The sequence below is a fragment of the Eublepharis macularius genome, chromosome 19, assembly GCF_028583425.1.
Source record: "Eublepharis macularius isolate TG4126 chromosome 19, MPM_Emac_v1.0, whole genome shotgun sequence".
Classification (NCBI taxonomy): Eukaryota; Metazoa; Chordata; class Lepidosauria; order Squamata; family Eublepharidae; genus Eublepharis; species Eublepharis macularius.
The window spans coordinates 15537724-15558168 of NC_072808.1; the positions used below are offsets into that span (position 1 = coordinate 15537724).

The window sequence follows — 20445 nt, forward strand, 5'->3', positions numbered from 1 at the left end:
CAAATGCTCTGGAGTTCCAGTTACAGCAACTCAAAAATATTCTCTCTGAAATGTATGGGGTTCCTGTACTATTGTATTGTATAGTACTCCCTTCCCAAAAGCAGAAAACCACTCTGCCTAGAACGTTTTTAAGTGTGAGGGGTTCTGACTGCATATACACCGAGATTAGAATATGAATCCGTATCTTTCACTCTGAAAACAGACTAACACCTGTACTTTTAAATCCTCCGAGGCATCACTTCAGTGTAGACTATATTATAGTATAATATATCTATATTATAGGTAGGAAGTATACAGTCCAAAGCCATATTTTCAGTAGAATCTAGGGTTGTTATGGGGCAGGGAATCCCCCCCATTCACTTTTTTAGATACAGATATTCACTTTTATTCTAAGAATAGGATTTCTCTTTCATTTCTTTGCAAAGAGAAATCAAGGCACCCTTTTGTAACTTCATCCCTTGCTGTTCTTTTATGTTACACACTTTTATGTTATGTTATGTTAGATTCCAAGGAGAATGTGGGTGAAGAAGGAATTAAGAACATTTCTCTTAGCAACCCTAATAGAATCCCACCAATTTGTCTCCCAGGCATTTGATGGACAGCTTTCCATTATGGAATTTATAATGCGTTGTCTTTGTGATGGCGAAACCTAGCCAAAGAGGGTGTGAGAAAAATCCACAAGAGAGAGCCAAGCCCTTTTCAGACATTCTGTTTTGGTGCTCCAATTTCTCCTAAGAGGAGCTTGTGCTATGCATGACCCACTTCAGAAGTACAACCACCATTTTTTGTGAATGAGGCAACGTGGATCTTTTCCAAGTACATACCCAAGTATGTACATTCTGAAGCAGTGTATGCAATGGATGGTGGGGGAGAGATTCAGAAATCCTGGGAGACAGAGATGGGGATACACATGAGAAACAGAGAAAGAGGTAAAACATGCACATAAGAGGTGGGAGTAGGTAGTTTTGCCTTCTCCAGCTTTGGTGAATTTCTGGAGATTTGGGGGTGGTGGCTACCAAGGGGGCAGTCTGGGGAAGAATTTCACTGAGAGTCCATGGTTTACCATGAAGGCTGCCTCCTGAATTTGCCATTGTGTCTAGGGAAACCAATCTCTATGGTCTGGAAATCAGCTGTAATTCTGGGAGAATTCCAGGTTCCTCCTGAAGGTTGGCAACCAAAGGAGCCAGTATAACCCAGCAGGCCTCTTCTGATGTTCTTATGCTCATCTATTCCTTACAGTAGCATCTGATGAATCAAAAGAACACAACTCGGGTCTCTGAATTCCTTCTTCATGGTTTCTCATCCCAGCCAGAAGTCCAAAGAGTCCTTTTCTTGCTCTTCCTCTCCATGTATTTATTCAACCTCTTCGGGAATATAACAATCATCTTGTCGATCCGCTCTGATATGCAGCTCCTACAAACGCCCATGTACTTCTTCCTCAGTTATCTTGCCCTAGCTGATTTGGGGTTTGCCACCACCATTGTCCCCAAGACTCTAGTGAACTTGCTCTCTCACAAAAAGTCCTTCACTTACTGTGGTTGCCTGACACAGATGTTCTTCTATATATATTTCGGCAACGCAGACAGCTACCTTCTGGCCTCCATGGCTTATGATCGCTATGCGGCAATCTGTCGACCAATGTACTATTCCACCACGATGAGCCACAAGCGCTGTCTCCAGCTGGCCGCAGTGTCCTGGACTATCCCTTTCTTCCACTCTTTGCTTTACACCGTTTTGATGGCTCGTGTGGAGTTCTGTGACCCCGGGGAGATCCGCCATTTTATCTGTGACATTTACCCTGTTCTGGACGTGTCTTGCTCAGACACCAAAGTTTTAGATTTAGTACTGCTGACAGAGGGAGTAGTGGAGATCCTGGGACCCTTTGTGTTCATTATCATTTCCTACATATTCATCTTCGACTCCATCATCAAGATTCCATCCGCCATTGGGAAACGCAAGGCCTTCTCCACGTGTGGGTCCCATCTGTGTGTGGTGGTCTTGTTCTATGGTGGTGTCAGTTGGGTCTATTTCAAGCCAAAGGCCAAGAACCCAGGCCTCCGGGACACAGTCGCTACTGTGATGTATACTATGGCAATCCCCATGCTAAATCCATTCATCTACACCCTCAGGAACAGTGAGATGAAATCAGCCATGAAGAGGGTCATCAGGAAGCATTTCCACTGAATTCACATGGACCAAGCTAGATCTGTGTTTAGCGTAGCCCCATCACAGGGACAATACCCCATTGTGTTCTCATTGGTGCTGCAACTGTCCAAGTATTCACTGTGGCAACAGAGCTTCCACACAGGATATTCCCTACATTATGTGTTTGCATCCACTGTTTTCCCCCTTGCCCACAGGAGTTCCTTTTCGCAGTAGATTTATCACTATCATGGAATGTGATATATGTACTATGGGTTTTTAAAAAGTAGCTTGCAAAAAGCCTGCTGTGGTGTTGGTGGGGGGCAACAATGGGTATGCGGAGAAATGGCACCAGTTGTGGATGAGAAGATGTGAAACTCCTTTCTGTCCACACAGATCCCAAAGCCACTTTTGAGTTTGATCTTCCCAGAAAGTTCATAGCAAAGCAGGTTTGGGAAAGCCTTCAGAGAAGTTGGAAAAACACTGGATGGTGTGCAACTGGTTGTGGGAAGACAGGGAGCAAAATCTCCATACAGATACCAACCGAGTATCCCAACGTTTTCTTTAAGACTAAAAAGTAATTTGGGGGTGGGGGGAAGTAGAGTGGTGGCCATGTACAAGAAGTTATCCCCTACCCCATGTTTTTTTATCCAGTAGAAGAGATGCATAGACAGGACCCCCTGCCTATGAGACCTCCTTTCTTTGAGGTAAGATAAAATAATTGGAATTTGTATAATCATTTTCCTTTAATTATCTATGTAGACTCAAACCATGATATCAACATATTCTTTTGTTCGCTAATGTTAAAAGTGTAAATATGTTTTAATAAAAGATAAAACGTGGACAAGATTCTCTAGTAATATTTTTTCCTTAGGTACTATACTCAAAATGTAACAACAATGTTGTTGAGGCATACTTCTTGCCTCCTGGCTGAGGTCCTTTTAATTAGAGATGCCAAAGGATGAAATCTGAGGCTTTTGTATACAAATCATGTGCTCTAATCACTGCACAATGACTGTTACTTTTGCCTTACTGCTCTCTCCATGTTCAGTATACCTCCAGGCTATCAAAACAAGGGCCGTTTCCACACTACTCACCTTCATCCAGAACGCTGTAGAACGTTGCAGAAAAAACGCGGAAGATTTTGTCGTGCAAAACTCGCGTGAGAAGTTGCTATCTTCCGCATTTTTTTCGTGACGTTCTGCAGCGTTCCAGATGAAGATGAGTAGTGCGGAAACGGCCCGATGTTGCAAAGTAAGGTAAAATAATCTCAAGGCTTTGCATATTCATAGGCTACACACAGAGGAAGCACAGGCATTACTGCTGGACAACACCCGGAAGAGAGCGTCTACTCGTGCAAAATCGCACCAGGAAGATGCTACTTCGCACAAAACTGCTGGATGAAAATGTCTTCCTGGTGCGATTTTGCATGAGTAGACGCTCTCTTCCGGGTGTTTTGTGGAACGTTTCGTCAGCTGGTAAGTCGTGTGAAAACGGCCATAGATTTGATTTGCTGTCATTTCTTTTAAAATGTTTCAGCTGCCCATTTCTAAGCCTTAAAAACTTCAGCTGCAGGAGTCTTTTTCATTAATGTTATCCATACTGCAACGCTGGACAAATGAAACACAAGAACATCACTTGGATGAGTTCTTACTTCTTTTTTCACTTCCTAGTCAGCGACTGAGTTGGGACTCCTGGTATACGCCATAGCTACCCAGGAGTATTGTTCCGCACATCTGGAATTCAGCTTGAAACAGACAAAAGTGTCATTTTTGTGGTTTCATTTTTTTTTAAAAAAGGCATCTTCTGATGTCATTTCTAAAAAAAAAATCAACTGCCTGTTTCTAAGCATTAAAAAAAAATCAGCTGCAGGCCTCTAGTTTCTCCATTAACGTCATCCATACAACAACATTGAATGAACGAAACGTGAGACCCCAACTGGGTGATTTCTTACTCCTTTTTCACATCCCACATTTCTTCCCTCTGTTCCTCTCCATATGCCTGCTCACGTAGGGACTGTAACAAACATCTTGTTGATGGGCTTTAATCAGGGCTCATTCTGAGGGGGAACGCGCAGTTCCGGCAGTGCCCCAAAGAGGTCACATGTCGAGTGGCCCTGTCCACCTGACTTGCAGCCATTTTGGGCCCGTTTCAGCCTGGATTGGGGCCGAAATAGCCCAGGTTGGGCCTCTGATGGGTGGTGGATCACTCTCCCACTTAGGGCCAAGCTACACATGACGAATGACACTTGAACGGCAAGTGGATTGAGTGGAGGGCAAGTGAACAGGGAGAAATACACTTGCTGTTCAAGTGTCATTCGTCATGTGTAGCTTGGCCCTCAGCAACGGCCCAATCCTGACCATTTTGGGCCCCTTTTTGGCCATTTTCAGCCCCCTTTTGCCATTTTGGGCCCAATTTCGGTCCTGAATGGCCAGGATTGGGTCCAAAGCAGCCAGGATAGGTGATGTCAGGGGGTGTGGCATATGCAAATCAGCCATGCCAATGACACAGTTCCAGTGATGTCAAGGGGTGTGGCATATGCAAATCAGTTATGCTAATGAGTTATGCTAATGAGTTCCTCCAGCTCTTTTTCTACGAAATGACCCCTGGCTCTAATACATAACTTCTCCAGAACCCCATGTCCTAAGTTACCTATACATATATATTTCAGAAGAAAATCATCTCCTTCCATGTTTCCCAGTCTATATTATGGCAATGCAGACAGCTACCCCTTATTGACTTTCTGCGTGAGATGAGAAAAAATGCACTAATGATTTGTGGATTTAATTTTTAAGAAGATAAATTTGGGAAAAATAGATAGAAGTGGAGCAGTATTGAAAAGGTCAATTTTGGAGGGATCAAAACTACAAGTATAATGTTTGTAAAGCTATTGATAGGTGTTGTAGAGAAAAATGGAAAATGAAATATGCATTATTTTTCTTTGTTTTTTTGTCTTTATTTTTTTGTTCGTTCTTTTTCTCTCTTTTTAAATACCTTTTTCTTTCCTTTCTCATTACTCTGCCCTTTTTATTGGGCTTTTAATCTTACAAAAAATAAAAAGTATTATTTTTTTAAAAAATGAAAGAAAACTCCATTGGAGATACTTGCAGCCATCATTCCGCCCACTGGGGTATCTTACATTCTTGATGATTTGATGTAAGTTACCCCCATAGGGCAAATAGTTTCTCCCTTGGGTCTGGGAAATGAAGGATGGGGAGGAAAGACTGTGCTGTGGCCCCAATCCAAATCAGGGTTATGAGTACCAGAGAATTCAGCTCCAACAACAGACCTCCAGGCACATGGCTTCTTTCCCAAGTGTTGGATAACCTCTCAATGTACTTTAGCAACTATTTGCAACTGCAAACTACCGCTAAAGTGCATTGAAAGGGTGTTATCCAACATGTCCTGCAGTGGGATGGGCGTTGGACTAGACGGTCTGTGAGGACCCTTCCAACTCTACGATTCTTTGATCTATATGCAAAAGCAGCCTATATAGTGGTGTGTCCTCATGGCATGCGGACTTTGTGACACGTGAATTAGCTCTCGTGGTGAACTAACTCAAGGACACCCCTTCTGGTTGCTGCCTTAATTCACTACGGGCCAAGCTACACATGACGAATGACACTTGAACGGCAAGTGGATTGAGTGGAGGGCAAGTGAACAGGGAGAAATACACTTGCCGTTCAAGTGTCATTCGTCATGTGTAGCTTGGCCCTACCTCTACTGTGCTGAGAGACCAGTAGGGGAGAAGAGGAAAAAGCTGTATCTCAGCGGCCAGTGCACCTGCTGCGTATGTAGAAACCCATTCCTTGGCTCTCAATTAAAATATTAGTTACTACAGCAAAAAATCACACCGGAAAGGCGTAAAGGTGTGTTTGCATAGCAAACATGCACAAGGCACATATGTTAGCAAAAGACACAACTTACTTTTATTGAACTAGGTTCATGTTCATTACAGTAGAAAGTACAAACCTAATCTAAAGAATACTATCCCAGAAAACAACCCGCTAGCTTGTCTAGCATCAGGTGAATGCAAGTCTGATGCGGTAACGGATGTTTAGATCCACCAGTATGGCCAGTCCTAGGAGACGCCCCACGAGACATCTTGCCTCTTGCAAGTCCACCGGGAGGTAGGGAGAACGCAGACAGACAGGAAGTGAAGGAGTCATCAGAGGAACTTGATAAATAAATCATTACGTAGTCCCCAGAAACCTAATGTTTGGGCCGTTAGCAAAGTCTATCATGTGGCATAGGAAGCGTGATTATGGGTGGTTGTGAGCTTGTTCTGCTAGCTGGTGAGTGTGCAGGAGTGAAAATAACAAAAGCATACACTTGATTTATATTTAGAAAAGAAATGAGAGTTCTTTATTATAGGAACTCCATACTCTGAAAGGAAAGGAGGAGAGGCAGGTCCTAACTACCTATCTAGTCTAAGAATGGACATGGATTGCAGGGCAAGGCCTGCATCCATGTTGCCAAGATGGAGTGAGGAGAAAGACAGAGGTGTTTCCTGGAACAAAGCCAGGAAGAGAAGGGGAGAGAGGGAGGAAGTCAGGAGGAGGAAATCCTGAGAATAGCAATCCGCTTATTAAAGGACAGTCAGAGCAGTAAACAGAGTGCCCTGACCTCTCTATCTTTCTAACTCTGGTTTGTTCCCCTCTGAAATCTGAGAAGAGGGACAGCGCTGGATCCTCCTCTTCCAACAGAACACCCAGCCTAGAAAATGGTATGAGAGAAAAGGAGAGGCATCTTGTTTAGTAAGAAGACCACACACATGCAACCTGCTCCATGCATGCTGAGTCACCTTTGCTCCAACGCCCTGAAATACAGGTAGCAGCCAGGCGGCTCTGTTAAGCACAGAATGAGATTATACCAGGTGTGTTTATCAGTGGAGAGGGTGGGATGGGTAAGACTGCTGAGTCATCATTTGCTGCTTCACATTGCAAATATGTATTGCCAGGGCTTTTTTTCTGGGGAAAGAGGTGGTGGAACTCAGTGGGTTGCTCTCAGAAAATGGTCACATAGCTGGTGGCCCCGCCCCCTGATCTCCAGACAGAGGGGAGTTGAGATTGCCCTCCACGCCGCTTGGCATTACGGAGGGCAATCTCAACTCCCCTCTGTCTGGAGATCAGGGGGCAGGGCCACCAGCCATGTGACCATTTTCAAGAGGTTCTGGAACTCCGTTTCCCCGTGTTCCCCCTGAAAAAAAGCCCCGTGTGTTGCTAACTTAAGTGGGGCATTATTAAGTCCAGTGTTTAAAGTTACTCAGGCATATCATTGGCTCTGATTTTGGGTAAAATGGAGCATCCAGCACTTTCTTTAAGACTGAAAAGCAATAACAAGAGAGCTAAAGGAATTACTCTTTCTTTCTTACACTGGATAGCCCAGGTGAGCCTGATCTCGTCAGACCTCAGAAGTTATGCAGGGTTGGCCATGGTTAGTAATTGAATGGGAGACCTCCAACAAAGACCAGGGTTGCAGAGGCAGGCAATGGCCAACCACCTCTGTCAGTCTCTTGCCATGAAAACCCCGCCGGGGTTGCTGTAAGTCAGCTATGACTTGAGGGCACTCTCTACATCTTACAACTGAAACTGTACATAAGTTGCTTAGATAAATGTAATTGCTGTAAACATCTGTATGATCAGGGATTTTGGGGGGTGGGTGGGAACTGGAGATTTTTAAGCAGAGGCTAGATGGCCATCTGACAGCAATGCGGATTCTGTGAACCTGGGAAGATCATGAGAGGGGAGGGCAGGAAGGGTACATCAGTGCTTAGTTCTTTTTTTTTTTAGAAAATTTTATTGGTGGGTATACTTTTCAAATTCAATACATACATTGCCTCAATATCTAATTAACCCTATCCCCCACCCTTTTCCTCCCCCCTCTCTATCGACTTCCAACAGCTTTCCAACCCTTACCCCCTCTTATTACTTGATAATTCCCTTAGTCTAAGCACATTCTAATTTTTTTTCCAGGTATTCTATCATATATATCAAATACCCTATCAATATAGCATGCTTCTATCAATTATACTATCAAATATTCTATCAGTATAATATACATCTATCAATTATACTATCAATATACTATCAGTGCTTAGTTCTTGTGGCCCCTTCTTACATGCCCAGGGTAATGCCAACCGCCACTTTGGGGTCAGGAAGCAATTTTCCCCAGGCCAGTTTGATTAGGGAGCCTGATGGTGTTTTGCCATTTTTTAGGCATGGAGTTAAGGGTCACTGAGAGCCAAGTTACAAGTGATGCCTAACACAGGTTGGACACTTGTCAGCTTCCCTCAAGTTTTGATGGGAAATGTAGGCATCCCGGTCTTACAGCCTGGCTCTCCATTTAATTGAAGTTTACAGAACCCCCTCCCCACACACACCCAGCGGAGGGGAAGGGGGGCACCCAGTGAGAGTCCAATGCCTGCGCTCCCCTCCTGACCACATGTTCTCTCTCCCATAGACTGCCATTCTGTAAACTTCAATTAAATGGAGAGCCAAGCTGCAAGACCTGGACGCCTACATTTCCCATCAAACTTTGAGGAAAGCTGACAAGTGTCCAACCTGTGTCAGGCGTCACTTGTCGCTTGGCTCTGAGGGCCAAGCTACACATGACGAATGACACTTGAACAGCAAGTGGATTGAGTGGAGGGCAAGTGAACAGGGAGAAATACACTTGCCATTCAAGTGTCATTCGTCATGTGTAGCTTGGCCCTGAGTGTGTGTGTGTGGGGGGGGAGGTAGTCGTGAATTTCCTGCATTGTGCAGAGTGTTGGACTAGATGACCCCAAAGGTCCCTTCCAACACTATGATTCTACCACCACCTTGTATTGTATTCCTGATAGAAATCTCCTCCCTAGTCACGGGGAAGGGGAACGACAAATATTGTATTATATATGCTTTCCCCCATCACAGCTAGTATCGGAGAAAAGGGAATTTTATTGAGTAGGGGATGGGTTAGCCACTTCGTCCTCAGTGCCACGGCTGCAATCCAGTGGGGGACAACGACTAGTTTTTCAGTCTTAAGGAAAACACGGGTCTTCCAGCACCACACTTAGATGCTCCTTTGCCCATTTAATGAAAGCACTGCCTGACAACCCTCCTTATACCTGCCTTCATTTCACTGTTCCTGAGGCTGTAGATGAAGGGGTTCAACATGGGGGTCACCATGTTATACATGACAGTTGCCACCGTGTCCTGGAAGTTCAATTCCTTGGAATGGGGCTTCAAATAGACCCAACTTATTGTACCAATGAACAAGACCACCACGCAAATGTGGGAGCCGCACGTGGAGAAAGCCTTGCGCTTCCCGGCGGCTGACGGGATCTTCAGAACGGTACAGAAGATGAATATGTATGAAATGATAATGAGAACGAACGGGCCCAGGATATCCACGAACCCTTCGGTCATCAACAGCAGTTCGATGAGGCTGGTGTCCGAGCATGAGATATCCAGCACAGGGTAAATATCACAGAAAAAATGAGGGATCTCCCCAGGGTCACAGAACTCCACCCGGGCCATCAAAACAGTGTAAAGCAAAGCGTTGAGTGTGGGGATGGTCCAGGACACAGTGGCTAGTTGGACGCAACGCCTGTGGCTCATCATGGCCGAATAATACAGAGGGCAACAGATGGCCACGTAGCGGTCGTAGGCCATGGCAGCTAGCAGGAAGGTGTCCGAGTTGGCAAAATAGATATAGAAATATATCTGGATCAGACAGCCGTGGTAGGAAATGGTCTTCTTCTGAGACAGCAAGTTCTCCAACATCTTGGGGACAATGGTGGTGGTAGAGCACAGATCGGCTACAGCAAGTTGGCTGAGGAAGTAGTACATGGGGGCTTGGAGGAGCTGCACGTCTGAGCGGATAACGAAGATGATCGTTCCGTTCCCCAGGATGTTGAGTAAATACATGGCGAGGAAGAGCGGGAAGAGGAATCTTCGGACCTCTGGCTGGGATGAGAAGCCGCGAAGGAGGAATTCAGAGACCTGTGTTGTATTCTTGGGATTCATTGGTTCGATGCAGCTGTAGGGTGAGAATACGGGGCAAACTGCAACCTGGGTTTGGGCTGATAAATTCAAAGGCATACAATCCTCACTCCACCAACAAATTATCCAGTCAGTAGACTATGGGAGAATCCCTTTAGAGATCCCTGCTCAATTCATTTTTATTTATTTATTTAATTCAATTTATATTCCGCCCTCCCCACAACATCAGGCTCAGGGCAGGTTACATACAATACATTAAAATATATATACTTTAAAATACAGATAAAACCACATAAATGTTTAAAACACTATAGCAGCACTTCTCTCCCTCTCTTTATCTCCCCCTCTCTTTATCTCCCAAATCCTGTATATGTTTCATGCCCCTTTCGACAACAACAGCAACAACAACTATATTGATGTATTGTCGAAGGCTTTCATGGCCAGAGAATTATGGTTGTTGTGGATTTTCCGGGCTGTATAGCTGTGGTCTTGGCATTGTAGTTCCTGACATTTCGCCAGCAGCTGTGACTGGCATCTTCAGAGGTGCCAAGACCGCGGCTATACAGCCCAGAAAATCCACAACGACCACCAACAACTATATTAATCTACTGGTCCTCTAGACAAATTAGTGCTCCACTCAGAGCAGCGAAGAAGGTCAGTGTTGCTATTATCCCCACAATACAGCTGGCAAATTGAGGCTGAGAGGAGTGGATTACCTAAGGCCACCTGCTGAGCTTGTGGCAGAAGTGGGATTCGAACCAGCAGAGTGCTGATTTGCAACCCAGCCACTTAACCACTGTGCTACAGCAGCTCTCCTTTGTAAGAAGAGTTACACTCTTTTTAAGTGTATTCAAGTTAACAGGCATCAAAGAACGTAACTGCAGTTAGTCTCCTGCTTCCATCCTTCATGTGCATGTCTTGTCTCTATCACAGTTTCTCATGTTCATGCTGATCTCTGGCTTTCTGGGAGACCCAGGTTCGAATCCCTATTCTGCCATGGGGGTAACTTTGGGCCAGTCATGCACCCTTAGCCTACCTCAGATAAAATGGAGGGGAGAACAAGGTAAGCCAATTGGATCCCCCTTGGGGAGAAAGACTGGGTACATATTAAGCAAGTAAGTAAATGAAATAATGGAGCCTGCACTTTTCAAGGCAAGGCGTCACCATTAAAGGGATATAAGTTACATACATTATAGAATGCCTATACGATGCCTGCACTATTCAGGAATTAACTGGGAGAAGAACTTTTTCAGAGACTGCCAATGAGGAGTAGCAACTGATGGGGGAAAGGGCTGCCTGTGCCCTTACGAGCAGACACCACAATCCAGTTGTGGTCGCTCAGGCAGCCGGAGGAGACACCATGTAGGTACAGGCAGGAGAGAAACTAGATGAACACATCCTCTGCACGCTGCCAACTCCACCCACCGCCCCTTCTTTCTGCAGCTGCATTATGACATCTGGCTGTAAGGACAACCGGAATAGGGTCCCTTCTGGTCCCTGCTCAGTGATAGCAACTTTTTCCTGCAGGCCACACATGCAGCGCCACTAACGCACTCTCCTCTTGCAGCCAGACATCATGCGGTTAGAAGAATTTGGGTGGCTTTGGTCACGTTCAAAATTTTTGCAAAACAGTTTGTTGATGAAATGTTGGGGTATTCTGGTGGCATATTTAAAAGCGCCTGTTGCACTTTCAGATGCAGACCTGAGCTTACCACAGCTAATTTTTTTTTTAATTACTTCCCCCCAAATTGGGACCCAGAGCAGTTTACATAGTTCTCTTCCATTTTATCCTCATAACAACCCTGCGAGGATGTTAGGCGGAGAGTGTGTTGCTTGGCCAAGGCCATCTAGCAAGTTTCCATGGCAGAATGAGGATTCGAACCTGGATCCCCCAGATCTTAGTTGGACACTCTAACCTCTACATCACAATTAGGAACAGTAGCAAAACAGAAAAAGTCAGAAGGGGGGGTGAATGGTGGGGGGGGGGAGGAATGATGTGAGGAATACTGCATTATTAAATAAATTAATATGTCATCCAAGGTCCCAGAGAAATAATTTTCAAATTCAGATAAATTTATTATGCATTGAGTATTGTTTATAAAAATGTTTAAAATTATACGGTAAGAAAGTTTTCTTTTTATGATTTAAGAGTAATGCCTCTTTTTCCCTTCTGTAACAGGGAGTATGAAATGTTTTATGTTACATATATTGTGTTATATTTTGAAAAAGCTAATTGAAAAAATAAAGGTTGTGTTTTTAATATAAAGAAATGTTACTATTTCGTCTCCTCGGAGAAAACTCCAGTGTCTGGAAACAGCCTTGGGGCCAAGCTACACATGACGAATGACACTTGAACGGCAAGTGGATTGAGTGGAGGGCAAGTGAACAGGGAGAAATACACTTGCTGTTCAAGTGTCATTCGTCATGTGTAGCTTGGCCCTTGGTTTCCCTTCTGCTGAATGATAAAATGCAGAAAAAGAGAGCTGGCGGGATTTAACAGCCACCAAGGATATAAACTGGTGTCCTTTAAACTGAAAATATTACAGGTCACGCAGCATCTCCAGACTTCACCAATTAGCCACCCAGAGCTAAAGTATCCATCAGCCTTAACTCTGTCCTATTTCTTAGGGCCAAGCTAGAAGTGACGAATGACACTTGAACAGCAAGTGTATTTCTCCTTATTCACTTGCCCTCCACTCAATCCACTTGCCGTTCAAGTGTCATTTGTCACTTGTAGCTTGGCCCTTAGTCAACACAAAATATCCATTCACCATATGGTTGCCAACCTTCAGGTGGGGTGTGGCGATCTCCCAGAATCACCACTGATCTCCGGACAACAGAGATCAGATCCCCTGAAGCAAGACTCTACCCCCAAATATCCAGGAATTTCCCTACCCAGATACCCGAAATGTTGTCACAAGTTCTGTGACAACCGTTTACAAAGTATGTTATTATTAAACGGCCGTTTATTAATGTTATTATTGTAAACGGCCGTTTACAAAGTATTATTATCCCCACAACAAAACACCCTGTGAGATGGGTGGGGCTGAGAGAGCTCTGAGGGAACTCTGACTGTGGGCCAAGCTACACATGACGAATGACACTTGAAGAGCAAGTGGATTGAGTGGAGGGCAAGTGAACAGGGAGAAATACACTTGCTGTTCAAGTGTCATTCGTCATGTGTAGCTTGGCCCTGAGGGCCAAGCTACAAGTGACGAATGACACTTGAACAGCAAGTGGATTAAGTGGAGCGCAAGTGAACAGGGAGAAATACACTTGCCGTTTAAGTGTCATTCATCACATGTAGCTTCACCCTCACACAAGGTCCCCCAGCTGGCTTCAAGCGGAGGAGTGGGGAATCAAACCTGGCTCTCCAGATTAGAGTCCTGCTGCTCTTAACCACTACACCAAACTGGCTCTCAGAGGAAGAAAGTCTTGGTAGGCTTATTAATGCAAGTTGTTTTCCAGTGCACGAAGTGCCATTACCTACCTGATGAACACAGTCCAAAAGCTACTTTCTACTAGCAGCAGCAGCAGCAGCAGGAGAATTTGTGCTGTCGCTGTTACTAATCTGAAGAATGAAGGGAATATCACACAAAGCTATCAGTAGGCCCGGAAGATAAGTTTTCAAGTTCCTTCTGGAAATTGCAGGATTCCTCTTCCTGCTGAGATCTGGCAGGTACTTTGCTGGACGGTGAGGAAGTGGTCGAAAAGTGGCAACGTAAGCTTTTGTTCCTGCAGTGGGGCCCTTGTGGGTTGTGACATCCCAAACTCTAGGCAGGAGGACGGGTCTACCAGTTTCTCTCTAGAGAGATTCTCTGGGGAGTAGTCCTGAGGCTCAGCCACAAGGGCTTCACCGTTTTCTTTCTGTTTACATCATGCCCTCCTTAGAAAAACAGTTTCCACACAAGAATTCCAGAAGGGACTTGCCACAATCGGAGAGACAATGCAGATTAGTACTGAAAAATATCCGCGCTAGTTTCTGGTCAAAAGACCGTGCTCCTGTTCCTTCTGTCATCTTTGGGGTTATAGCCAAATTGCCCACTGGCCCAGCACAGTAAAAGCCAGCAAGTTGTCAGGACCCTGGCACATTCTACTGGCATAATATCTAGTGGCCATGGTAGTAGTACCAAAAGGTATAAACTTTCAACATTTATTTTAAAATGCCTTTGTCGCTGAAGTTGCCACCAGCCCACTGGTTTGCCAAGTAAGGTTGGAAGGGTCCTCTCCCCAACCTGTACCTTCTAGGAGAATATGCATGGGGTTCCCATGCATTCCAAGTCCACATAAATCTGCTAGCAGGGATTACGTCTCAATTTCCATCATCAATGTATCTTTAATAAGGTTGCCAACCTCCAGGTGCAGTCTGGAGATCTCCCAGAACTACAACTTATCTCCAGACATATAAACATACAGCTAGAAGGGACCCCTGTGGCACAGAGTGGTAAGCCGCAGTACTGCAGTCCAATCTCTGCTCACAACCCGAGTTCGATCCTAGCAGAAGCCGGGTTCAGGGAGCCAGCTCAAGGTTGACTCAGCCTTCCATCCTTCCGAGGTCGGTAAAATGAGTACCCAGTTTCCTGGGGGTAATGTGTAGATGACTGGGGGAGGCCATGGCAAACCAGTCCATAACAAAAAGTCTGCCAAGAAAATATCGTAATACGCGTCCCCCCATGGGTCGGTAATGACTCGGTGTTTGCAAGGGCCGTCTAGTATAGCCAATACACAATGGAGGAAATTCACAGCTATCCCAGCCTCATCTCTCTCACTGACCCCTGCTCTATGCCCAGAGGAACCCAAAAGAAAAAGAGTTGCAATAATCAGCTCACGAGGGGGGGGGGGAACCATAACTGTCTAACTATAGATAAATCACACTACAAGATTAGATAGTGCACAATTAACTCTTAAGGTAGGTAGAAATTATAACATCAAAAATCCAATCTCCCAGAAGGACAATATCATGTAGCATCATGCTATCAACATAATAAAAAGTGACCAGTGCAATAAAGCAAATTGACGATACAAAGCTAACAACAATAGTGTACACTCAAAGAATCTGGTAATCAGGAGTCGATTCAATTCCATGCAAGTAAGCCCATAGGGTGCCTGTATAAGGCACACAAAGAGTCCAACAATCAACAATCAATCAGCTTGGAACTATAGATAAAAAGGTGATTGATGACACACAATTGGCAGAAGGGAAGAGTTATCATGTCCCTGATTAAAGTGACGAATGACACTTGCCTGGCAAGTGAACAGACTCGTGTGCATTCCTCCCTGTTCACTTGCACTCCATTTGATCACTATGGGCCAAGCTACATGTGACAAATGACACTTGAACGGCAAGTGGATTGAGTGGAGGGCAAGTGAACAGGGAGAAATACACTTGCTGTTCAAGTGTCATTCGTCATGTGTAGCTTGGCCCTATGTGGTCAAGTGGAGCGCAAGTGAATGGCAAGTGAACAGGGAGAACTACACTTGAGGGCCAAGCTACAAGTGACAAATGACACTTGAATGGCAAGTGTATTTCTCCCTGATCACTTGCCCTCCACTCAATCCACTTGCCAGGCAAGTGTCTTTCGTCATGTGTAGCTTGGCCCTGAGTCTGTTCACTTGTCAGGCAAGTGTCATTCATCACTTGTAGCTTGGCTCTCAGATCACATTCCAGGAATTTTCCAACTCCAGCCAGGTTCGGAATCGTTCTGCCTAGCCAGGCAGTGTGTCTCATGCTCGGGTAACATAAGGGGAGGTGGTTTATGATATTATTTTTATTTTATTACTGCTTAGGAGCAACTGGCTAACTCTATATAGGATCCCTCGGGCATGTTGGGAAATGTATTCCTTCATACTGCATAGGGCTGATGACTGGGTCTAGGTGTCCACATGGGGGCAAGAAGGACCCCCCCCCCCCGCCATTGAATTGAGTAGAATATTTTATTTCATATATGCAAACTAAGGAATTTTATCATCCTTGCTAGTCAGCAGGGAGCTTAGAAAGAGAATTCTGAAACCGCTCCTAGTTAGAGAATATGGGCAGGTTTCCAGTCAAGCATCTTGACTCAGACAGGGCCTGTGTCAACAGCTGTGTGCAGCTGCCACTTGCTCAAGGTGCTCCAACATGGCTTCTTTTTTTACTCTAGTCAGTCTTGCTAGGCCTAGATAACCCATCAAGGCAAGGAAATAAGCATGTGTAATAATTTAGCTTCAGTCTTCTACAACACACTGTCACTTTTCCTCCTGTGGTAATGGGCTTACAGCAGCCCAGGTGTGGATCTCTCCACCTCTCATCCCTGATTGGGTATCCACATTGCCCCCACCTGCCAAAGTCCCCACTTCAGGCTTTTTGGTTTTAGGCCTTACTCCTTTCAGAGAAAGACCAGCATGGCAGTCAGCCAGCCAGCCGTTTTATTGCCACATTGGAGCCCGGCATCCAGTCACACATTCTTTGTCACTCTCGAGTCCAGCACAAGCAGCAATCAAGGGATGGAAAGAATAGGGGAACGGGGGGGGGGGGGTATGTGGTAGTGATTGTGTTCACACTGGAGGGTGGAACAGGGCAAGGATTTGAGCCATGATAGTGAGAGAGATGAGTGCGGCAGGAAGGAAGCTGGCTAAAGGATTGTGTCATGGCTAAAGAAACCAGGTGGTTGAAGAGAAATGGCATGGGGGAGGGAGAGGGTAGGAATTGGAAAGTTTATGCTGGGAGCTCGTCCCACACACTTAAATCTGTTGTGCATAAAATGGGGGGGGGAATTCGAGGATATAATTTGCCAGGTTCCATTTTCCTACAACATTAAAAAAAATCCCATTTAAAGAAATCACTGGCTCAGCCCTCGGCTTTTTTAGAATACGCTATGGTAGGATGGGTAACCCTGCTTAGGTGCTTTCTTTACACAAGTGGTAAAATGTCAGTAAAATTTAAGAAAAACGTTTTTTTCTGAGATCGGCAAACACGCGTCTACGTATTTTCATGCAGCCTGACAATTCATTTGTTCATAGAGTCATAGAATTGCCCAATGCAGGAACAGCCTAAAGCATCCCCGAAAAGTATCCGTCCAGCCGCTCCTTGAAGACTGCCATTGAGGGGGAACCCACCAATACCTAGCAGATTCCACTGAACATAACATAACATGAAGTTTTTCCTAACTTCCATATGGTATTTTCCCTCCTGTAGTTTAATCCCATTATTGCTAGTTGTACCCTCTGTCGGCAACAGGAACAGCTCCATTCCCTCCTCTAAGTGACAGTTTTTTAAATATTTAAAGAGAGCAATCATATCTCCCCTCAACCTCCTCTTTTCCAAACTAAACGTACCCTAACTCCCTCAGTATTTCCTCATAGGGCTCCAAGTGAACAGGGAGAAATACACTTGCTGTTCAAGTGTCATTCGTCGTGTAGCTTGGCCCTCAGTCACTCTTAACGTGAAGAGTTTCCTAACGTCCAGCCGCTACCTTCCCTTCTGCAATTAAACCCATTATTACTAGTCATATCCTCTGTTGCCAACAAGAACAGCTCCATTCCCTCCTCTAAGTGACAGTCTTTTAAATGTTTAAAGAAAGCAATTATGTCCCTCCTCCTTTTCTCCAAACTAAACATTCCCAAGTCTTTCCTTGTTAGCTTGGGCCATTTCCACACAGCGTACTTTCTTCTGGAAAACAGCGTCTTCATGCGCGAAATCGTGCAAGAAGACAGTTACCGCACAAAATCGTGCAAGAAGAGTCTGTTATCGTGGAAGACAGCGTCGTCTTGTGCGATTTCGTGCGATAACAGCATCTTGTTAGCTCGATTTTGCGCTCGAAGATGCTGTTTTCTGGAAGAAGGTAAGCCATGTGGAAATGGCCTTGGTCTTTGTCTCCAGGCCCCTGATCATCCCGGTTGCTCTCCTCTGCACCTGTTCCATTTCATCCATATCCTTTTTGAAGTGAGGACTCCACAACTGCACACAATAATCTGAGTGGGGCCAGACCAACATGATTTATAGTGGGACAATGACATCCTCTGATTTGGATTTTTTAAATTAATATATTTTTTATTTTTTTAAACAAAATAGGGATACAGAAAGAAAAAAGAGGAAAGGGAGCAGAAAATGAGAAAATTAGAAATTTATAAGATCAGAATTTAGAAATTAGAAAAAGAATTTAAAATGCATATTACTATTCAAAACAAATAACATTTAAGATATGCTTTTCAAATATGCAGCATATTCATAATATTCAGGAATATTTTCTCTCTCAGTCCTAACCTACCATTAGATCAACAGGCATTTAATAAACTATATAAGGAAGTTAGCTTGAAATCACATAATAATTTAACATTAACTACCAGATATTGGATATTTGATGTTAAGAGAACAATGTATTGATTCTTGAATAATTTTAAAACATTAACATATCTATATACTATAATTGATAAAATAAAAAGAGGCAAGCAATGCATTTTGAAGATACTTCAAAAATATAAAATAATAAGCTAAACCTACATCTAAAACTATCAAAATCTAAAGAAAACCAGCATTTCTATGACTTCATGAAGATCAAAACCAATAGAAGCAATCTGTGTCACATTATCTCCCATCCTGTGATTTGGATCATATCCTTTGTCAATACACCCCAACATTGTGTTTGCCTTTTTTGCTGCTACATCACGTTAACTGCTCCTATTTAGCTTCCCGTCCACCCATATCCCAAGATCTTGTTCACACGTACTGCTACCCAGAAGTGTATCCCTCATCCAATATGCTTGTTATTTAAGAAGCAAGGATGTATGTTTATCAGGAGGATTTGTACCCCAGGGGATACCCAATCAAAAATCTCCCCAAAAATGCTAGTTGAGCCCTTGCAAAATTAATGAAAATGCCTCCTGACAGCTCTCTTCATAGCGGCCTTCATCTCATTGTTCCTGAGGGTGTAAATGAAGGGGTTCAACATGGGATTCACCATAGTATACATCATAGCAGCCCAGGTGTCGTGGCGTTCTGCAAGATTAGAATTGGGCTTGAAATAAACAAAGCTTATACCGCCAAAGTACATGACCACCACGCAGATGTGGGACCCGCACGTGGAGAAAGCCTTGCGCTTCCCGGTGGCAGATGGTATCCTCATGATGGTAAAGAAGATGAAGGCGTACGAAATGATAATGAACACAAATGGCCCCAAGATCTCCACTATCCCCTCGGTTAGCAACACTAGATCAATGACTTTGGTATCAGAGCAAGAAACATCCAGGACGGGATACAGGTCACAGAAAAAGTGCGGGATTTCCCCAGGGTCACAGAACTCAACACGGGACATGAGAAGAGTATAAAGCAAGGAGTGGAACATAGTAATTGTCCAGGACATTGTGGCCAGTTGGAGGCACCGTTTGTGGCTCATAATGGTCGAATAGTTTAGTGGGCAGCAGATGGCCACGTAGCGGTCATAGGCCATGGAAGCCAGAAGGTAGCTGTCTGCATTGCCTATATGTATATAGAAAAACATTTGGGCCAGACAGCCATAGTAGGAGATGGTCTTTTTCTGAGAAAGCAAGTTCTGTAGCGTCTTCGGGGCGATGGTGCTGGCAAAACCCAAATCAGCCGCTGCAAGGTGGCTGAGGAAGAAATACATGGGGGTCTGGAGGAGGTGCCTATCCGAACAGATCAACAAGATGATCGTGACATTCCCCAGGATGGTGAGCAAATACATGAAGAAGAAAAGTGGGAAAAGGAGTTTTTCAATCTCTGGCTGGGATGAGAATCCACGTAGGAAGAATTCGGAGACCAGAGTTGAGTTTTTGTGATTCATTAGTCTTGTGCAGCTGTAAGAATGAAAATAAGAAAAAAACGAGAGAGGCCTGTGGCCAAAGTTTTGACTGATGGATTCCTAGACACAGAATCCTTCTACCACCATCTCAGTACCCAGTGTGCATAGTAGAAATTGAATTGCCAAGCAAACATCTCCATTCAAGAAGGGACAGTTCTGGTAGAGAGTCTGGGATGGCACGAGGTGCTTCTCCCCTTCTTTGCTACTCCCCTAATTTGTTCCAAATCCTTCTCCCTTCCATGCTCTGAATACCTATTTGTCAGATCATAATACTTCTCTCCTATTTGTTTTTGTTTAAGCAGCCCTTGGGATTCCTTACAGCATGTAATATATAGTTTTCTACCCAACCTCCTTCCTTCCAGTGACTGGTTATTAGAGATGGGCACAGACAGAAAAAAACCCGAACATGATGTTCATTGTTCGTTGCCATTCACGAACAGGGACTCGCGAACAACCACGAACATGGCCCTGTTCACGAACATGTTCGTGGTTGGCTGTTCGTGGGGGCCAGCAGGCTCTCC

General features: G+C 44.5%; 3 protein-coding genes across 3 annotated transcripts; 1 reads left to right on the forward strand and 2 right to left on the reverse strand.

Annotated features, from left to right (window-relative positions):
* Positions 1–1248: 1248 nt before the first annotated feature.
* Positions 1249–2184, forward strand: LOC129346000 (olfactory receptor 1L1-like). Its single transcript, XM_055003250.1, has one exon. It carries the CDS (start codon positions 1249–1251, stop codon positions 2182–2184), a length of 936 nt encoding a protein of 311 aa, XP_054859225.1.
* A 7031-nt stretch (positions 2185–9215) lies between these two features.
* Positions 9216–10154, reverse strand: LOC129346002 (olfactory receptor 1L1-like). The gene has a single exon (XM_055003252.1). The coding sequence runs from the start codon at positions 10149–10151 to the stop codon at positions 9216–9218; it is 936 nt and encodes a 311-aa protein (XP_054859227.1). The 5' UTR covers positions 10152–10154.
* Positions 10155–18970: 8816 nt separating this feature from the next.
* LOC129346158 (olfactory receptor-like protein DTMT) lies at positions 18971–19906 on the reverse strand. Its single transcript, XM_055003459.1, has one exon. It carries the CDS (start codon positions 19904–19906, stop codon positions 18971–18973), a length of 936 nt encoding a protein of 311 aa, XP_054859434.1.
* Between the last annotated feature and the right edge of the window lie 539 nt (positions 19907–20445).

Coding starts and splice junctions, on each gene's coding strand:
- LOC129346000 (XM_055003250.1), top strand. CDS start 1,249: ATGAATCAAAAGAACACAACTCGGGTCTCTGAATTCCTTCTTCATGGT.
- LOC129346002 (XM_055003252.1), bottom strand. CDS start 10,151: ATGAATCCCAAGAATACAACACAGGTCTCTGAATTCCTCCTTCGCGGC.
- LOC129346158 (XM_055003459.1), bottom strand. CDS start 19,906: ATGAATCACAAAAACTCAACTCTGGTCTCCGAATTCTTCCTACGTGGA.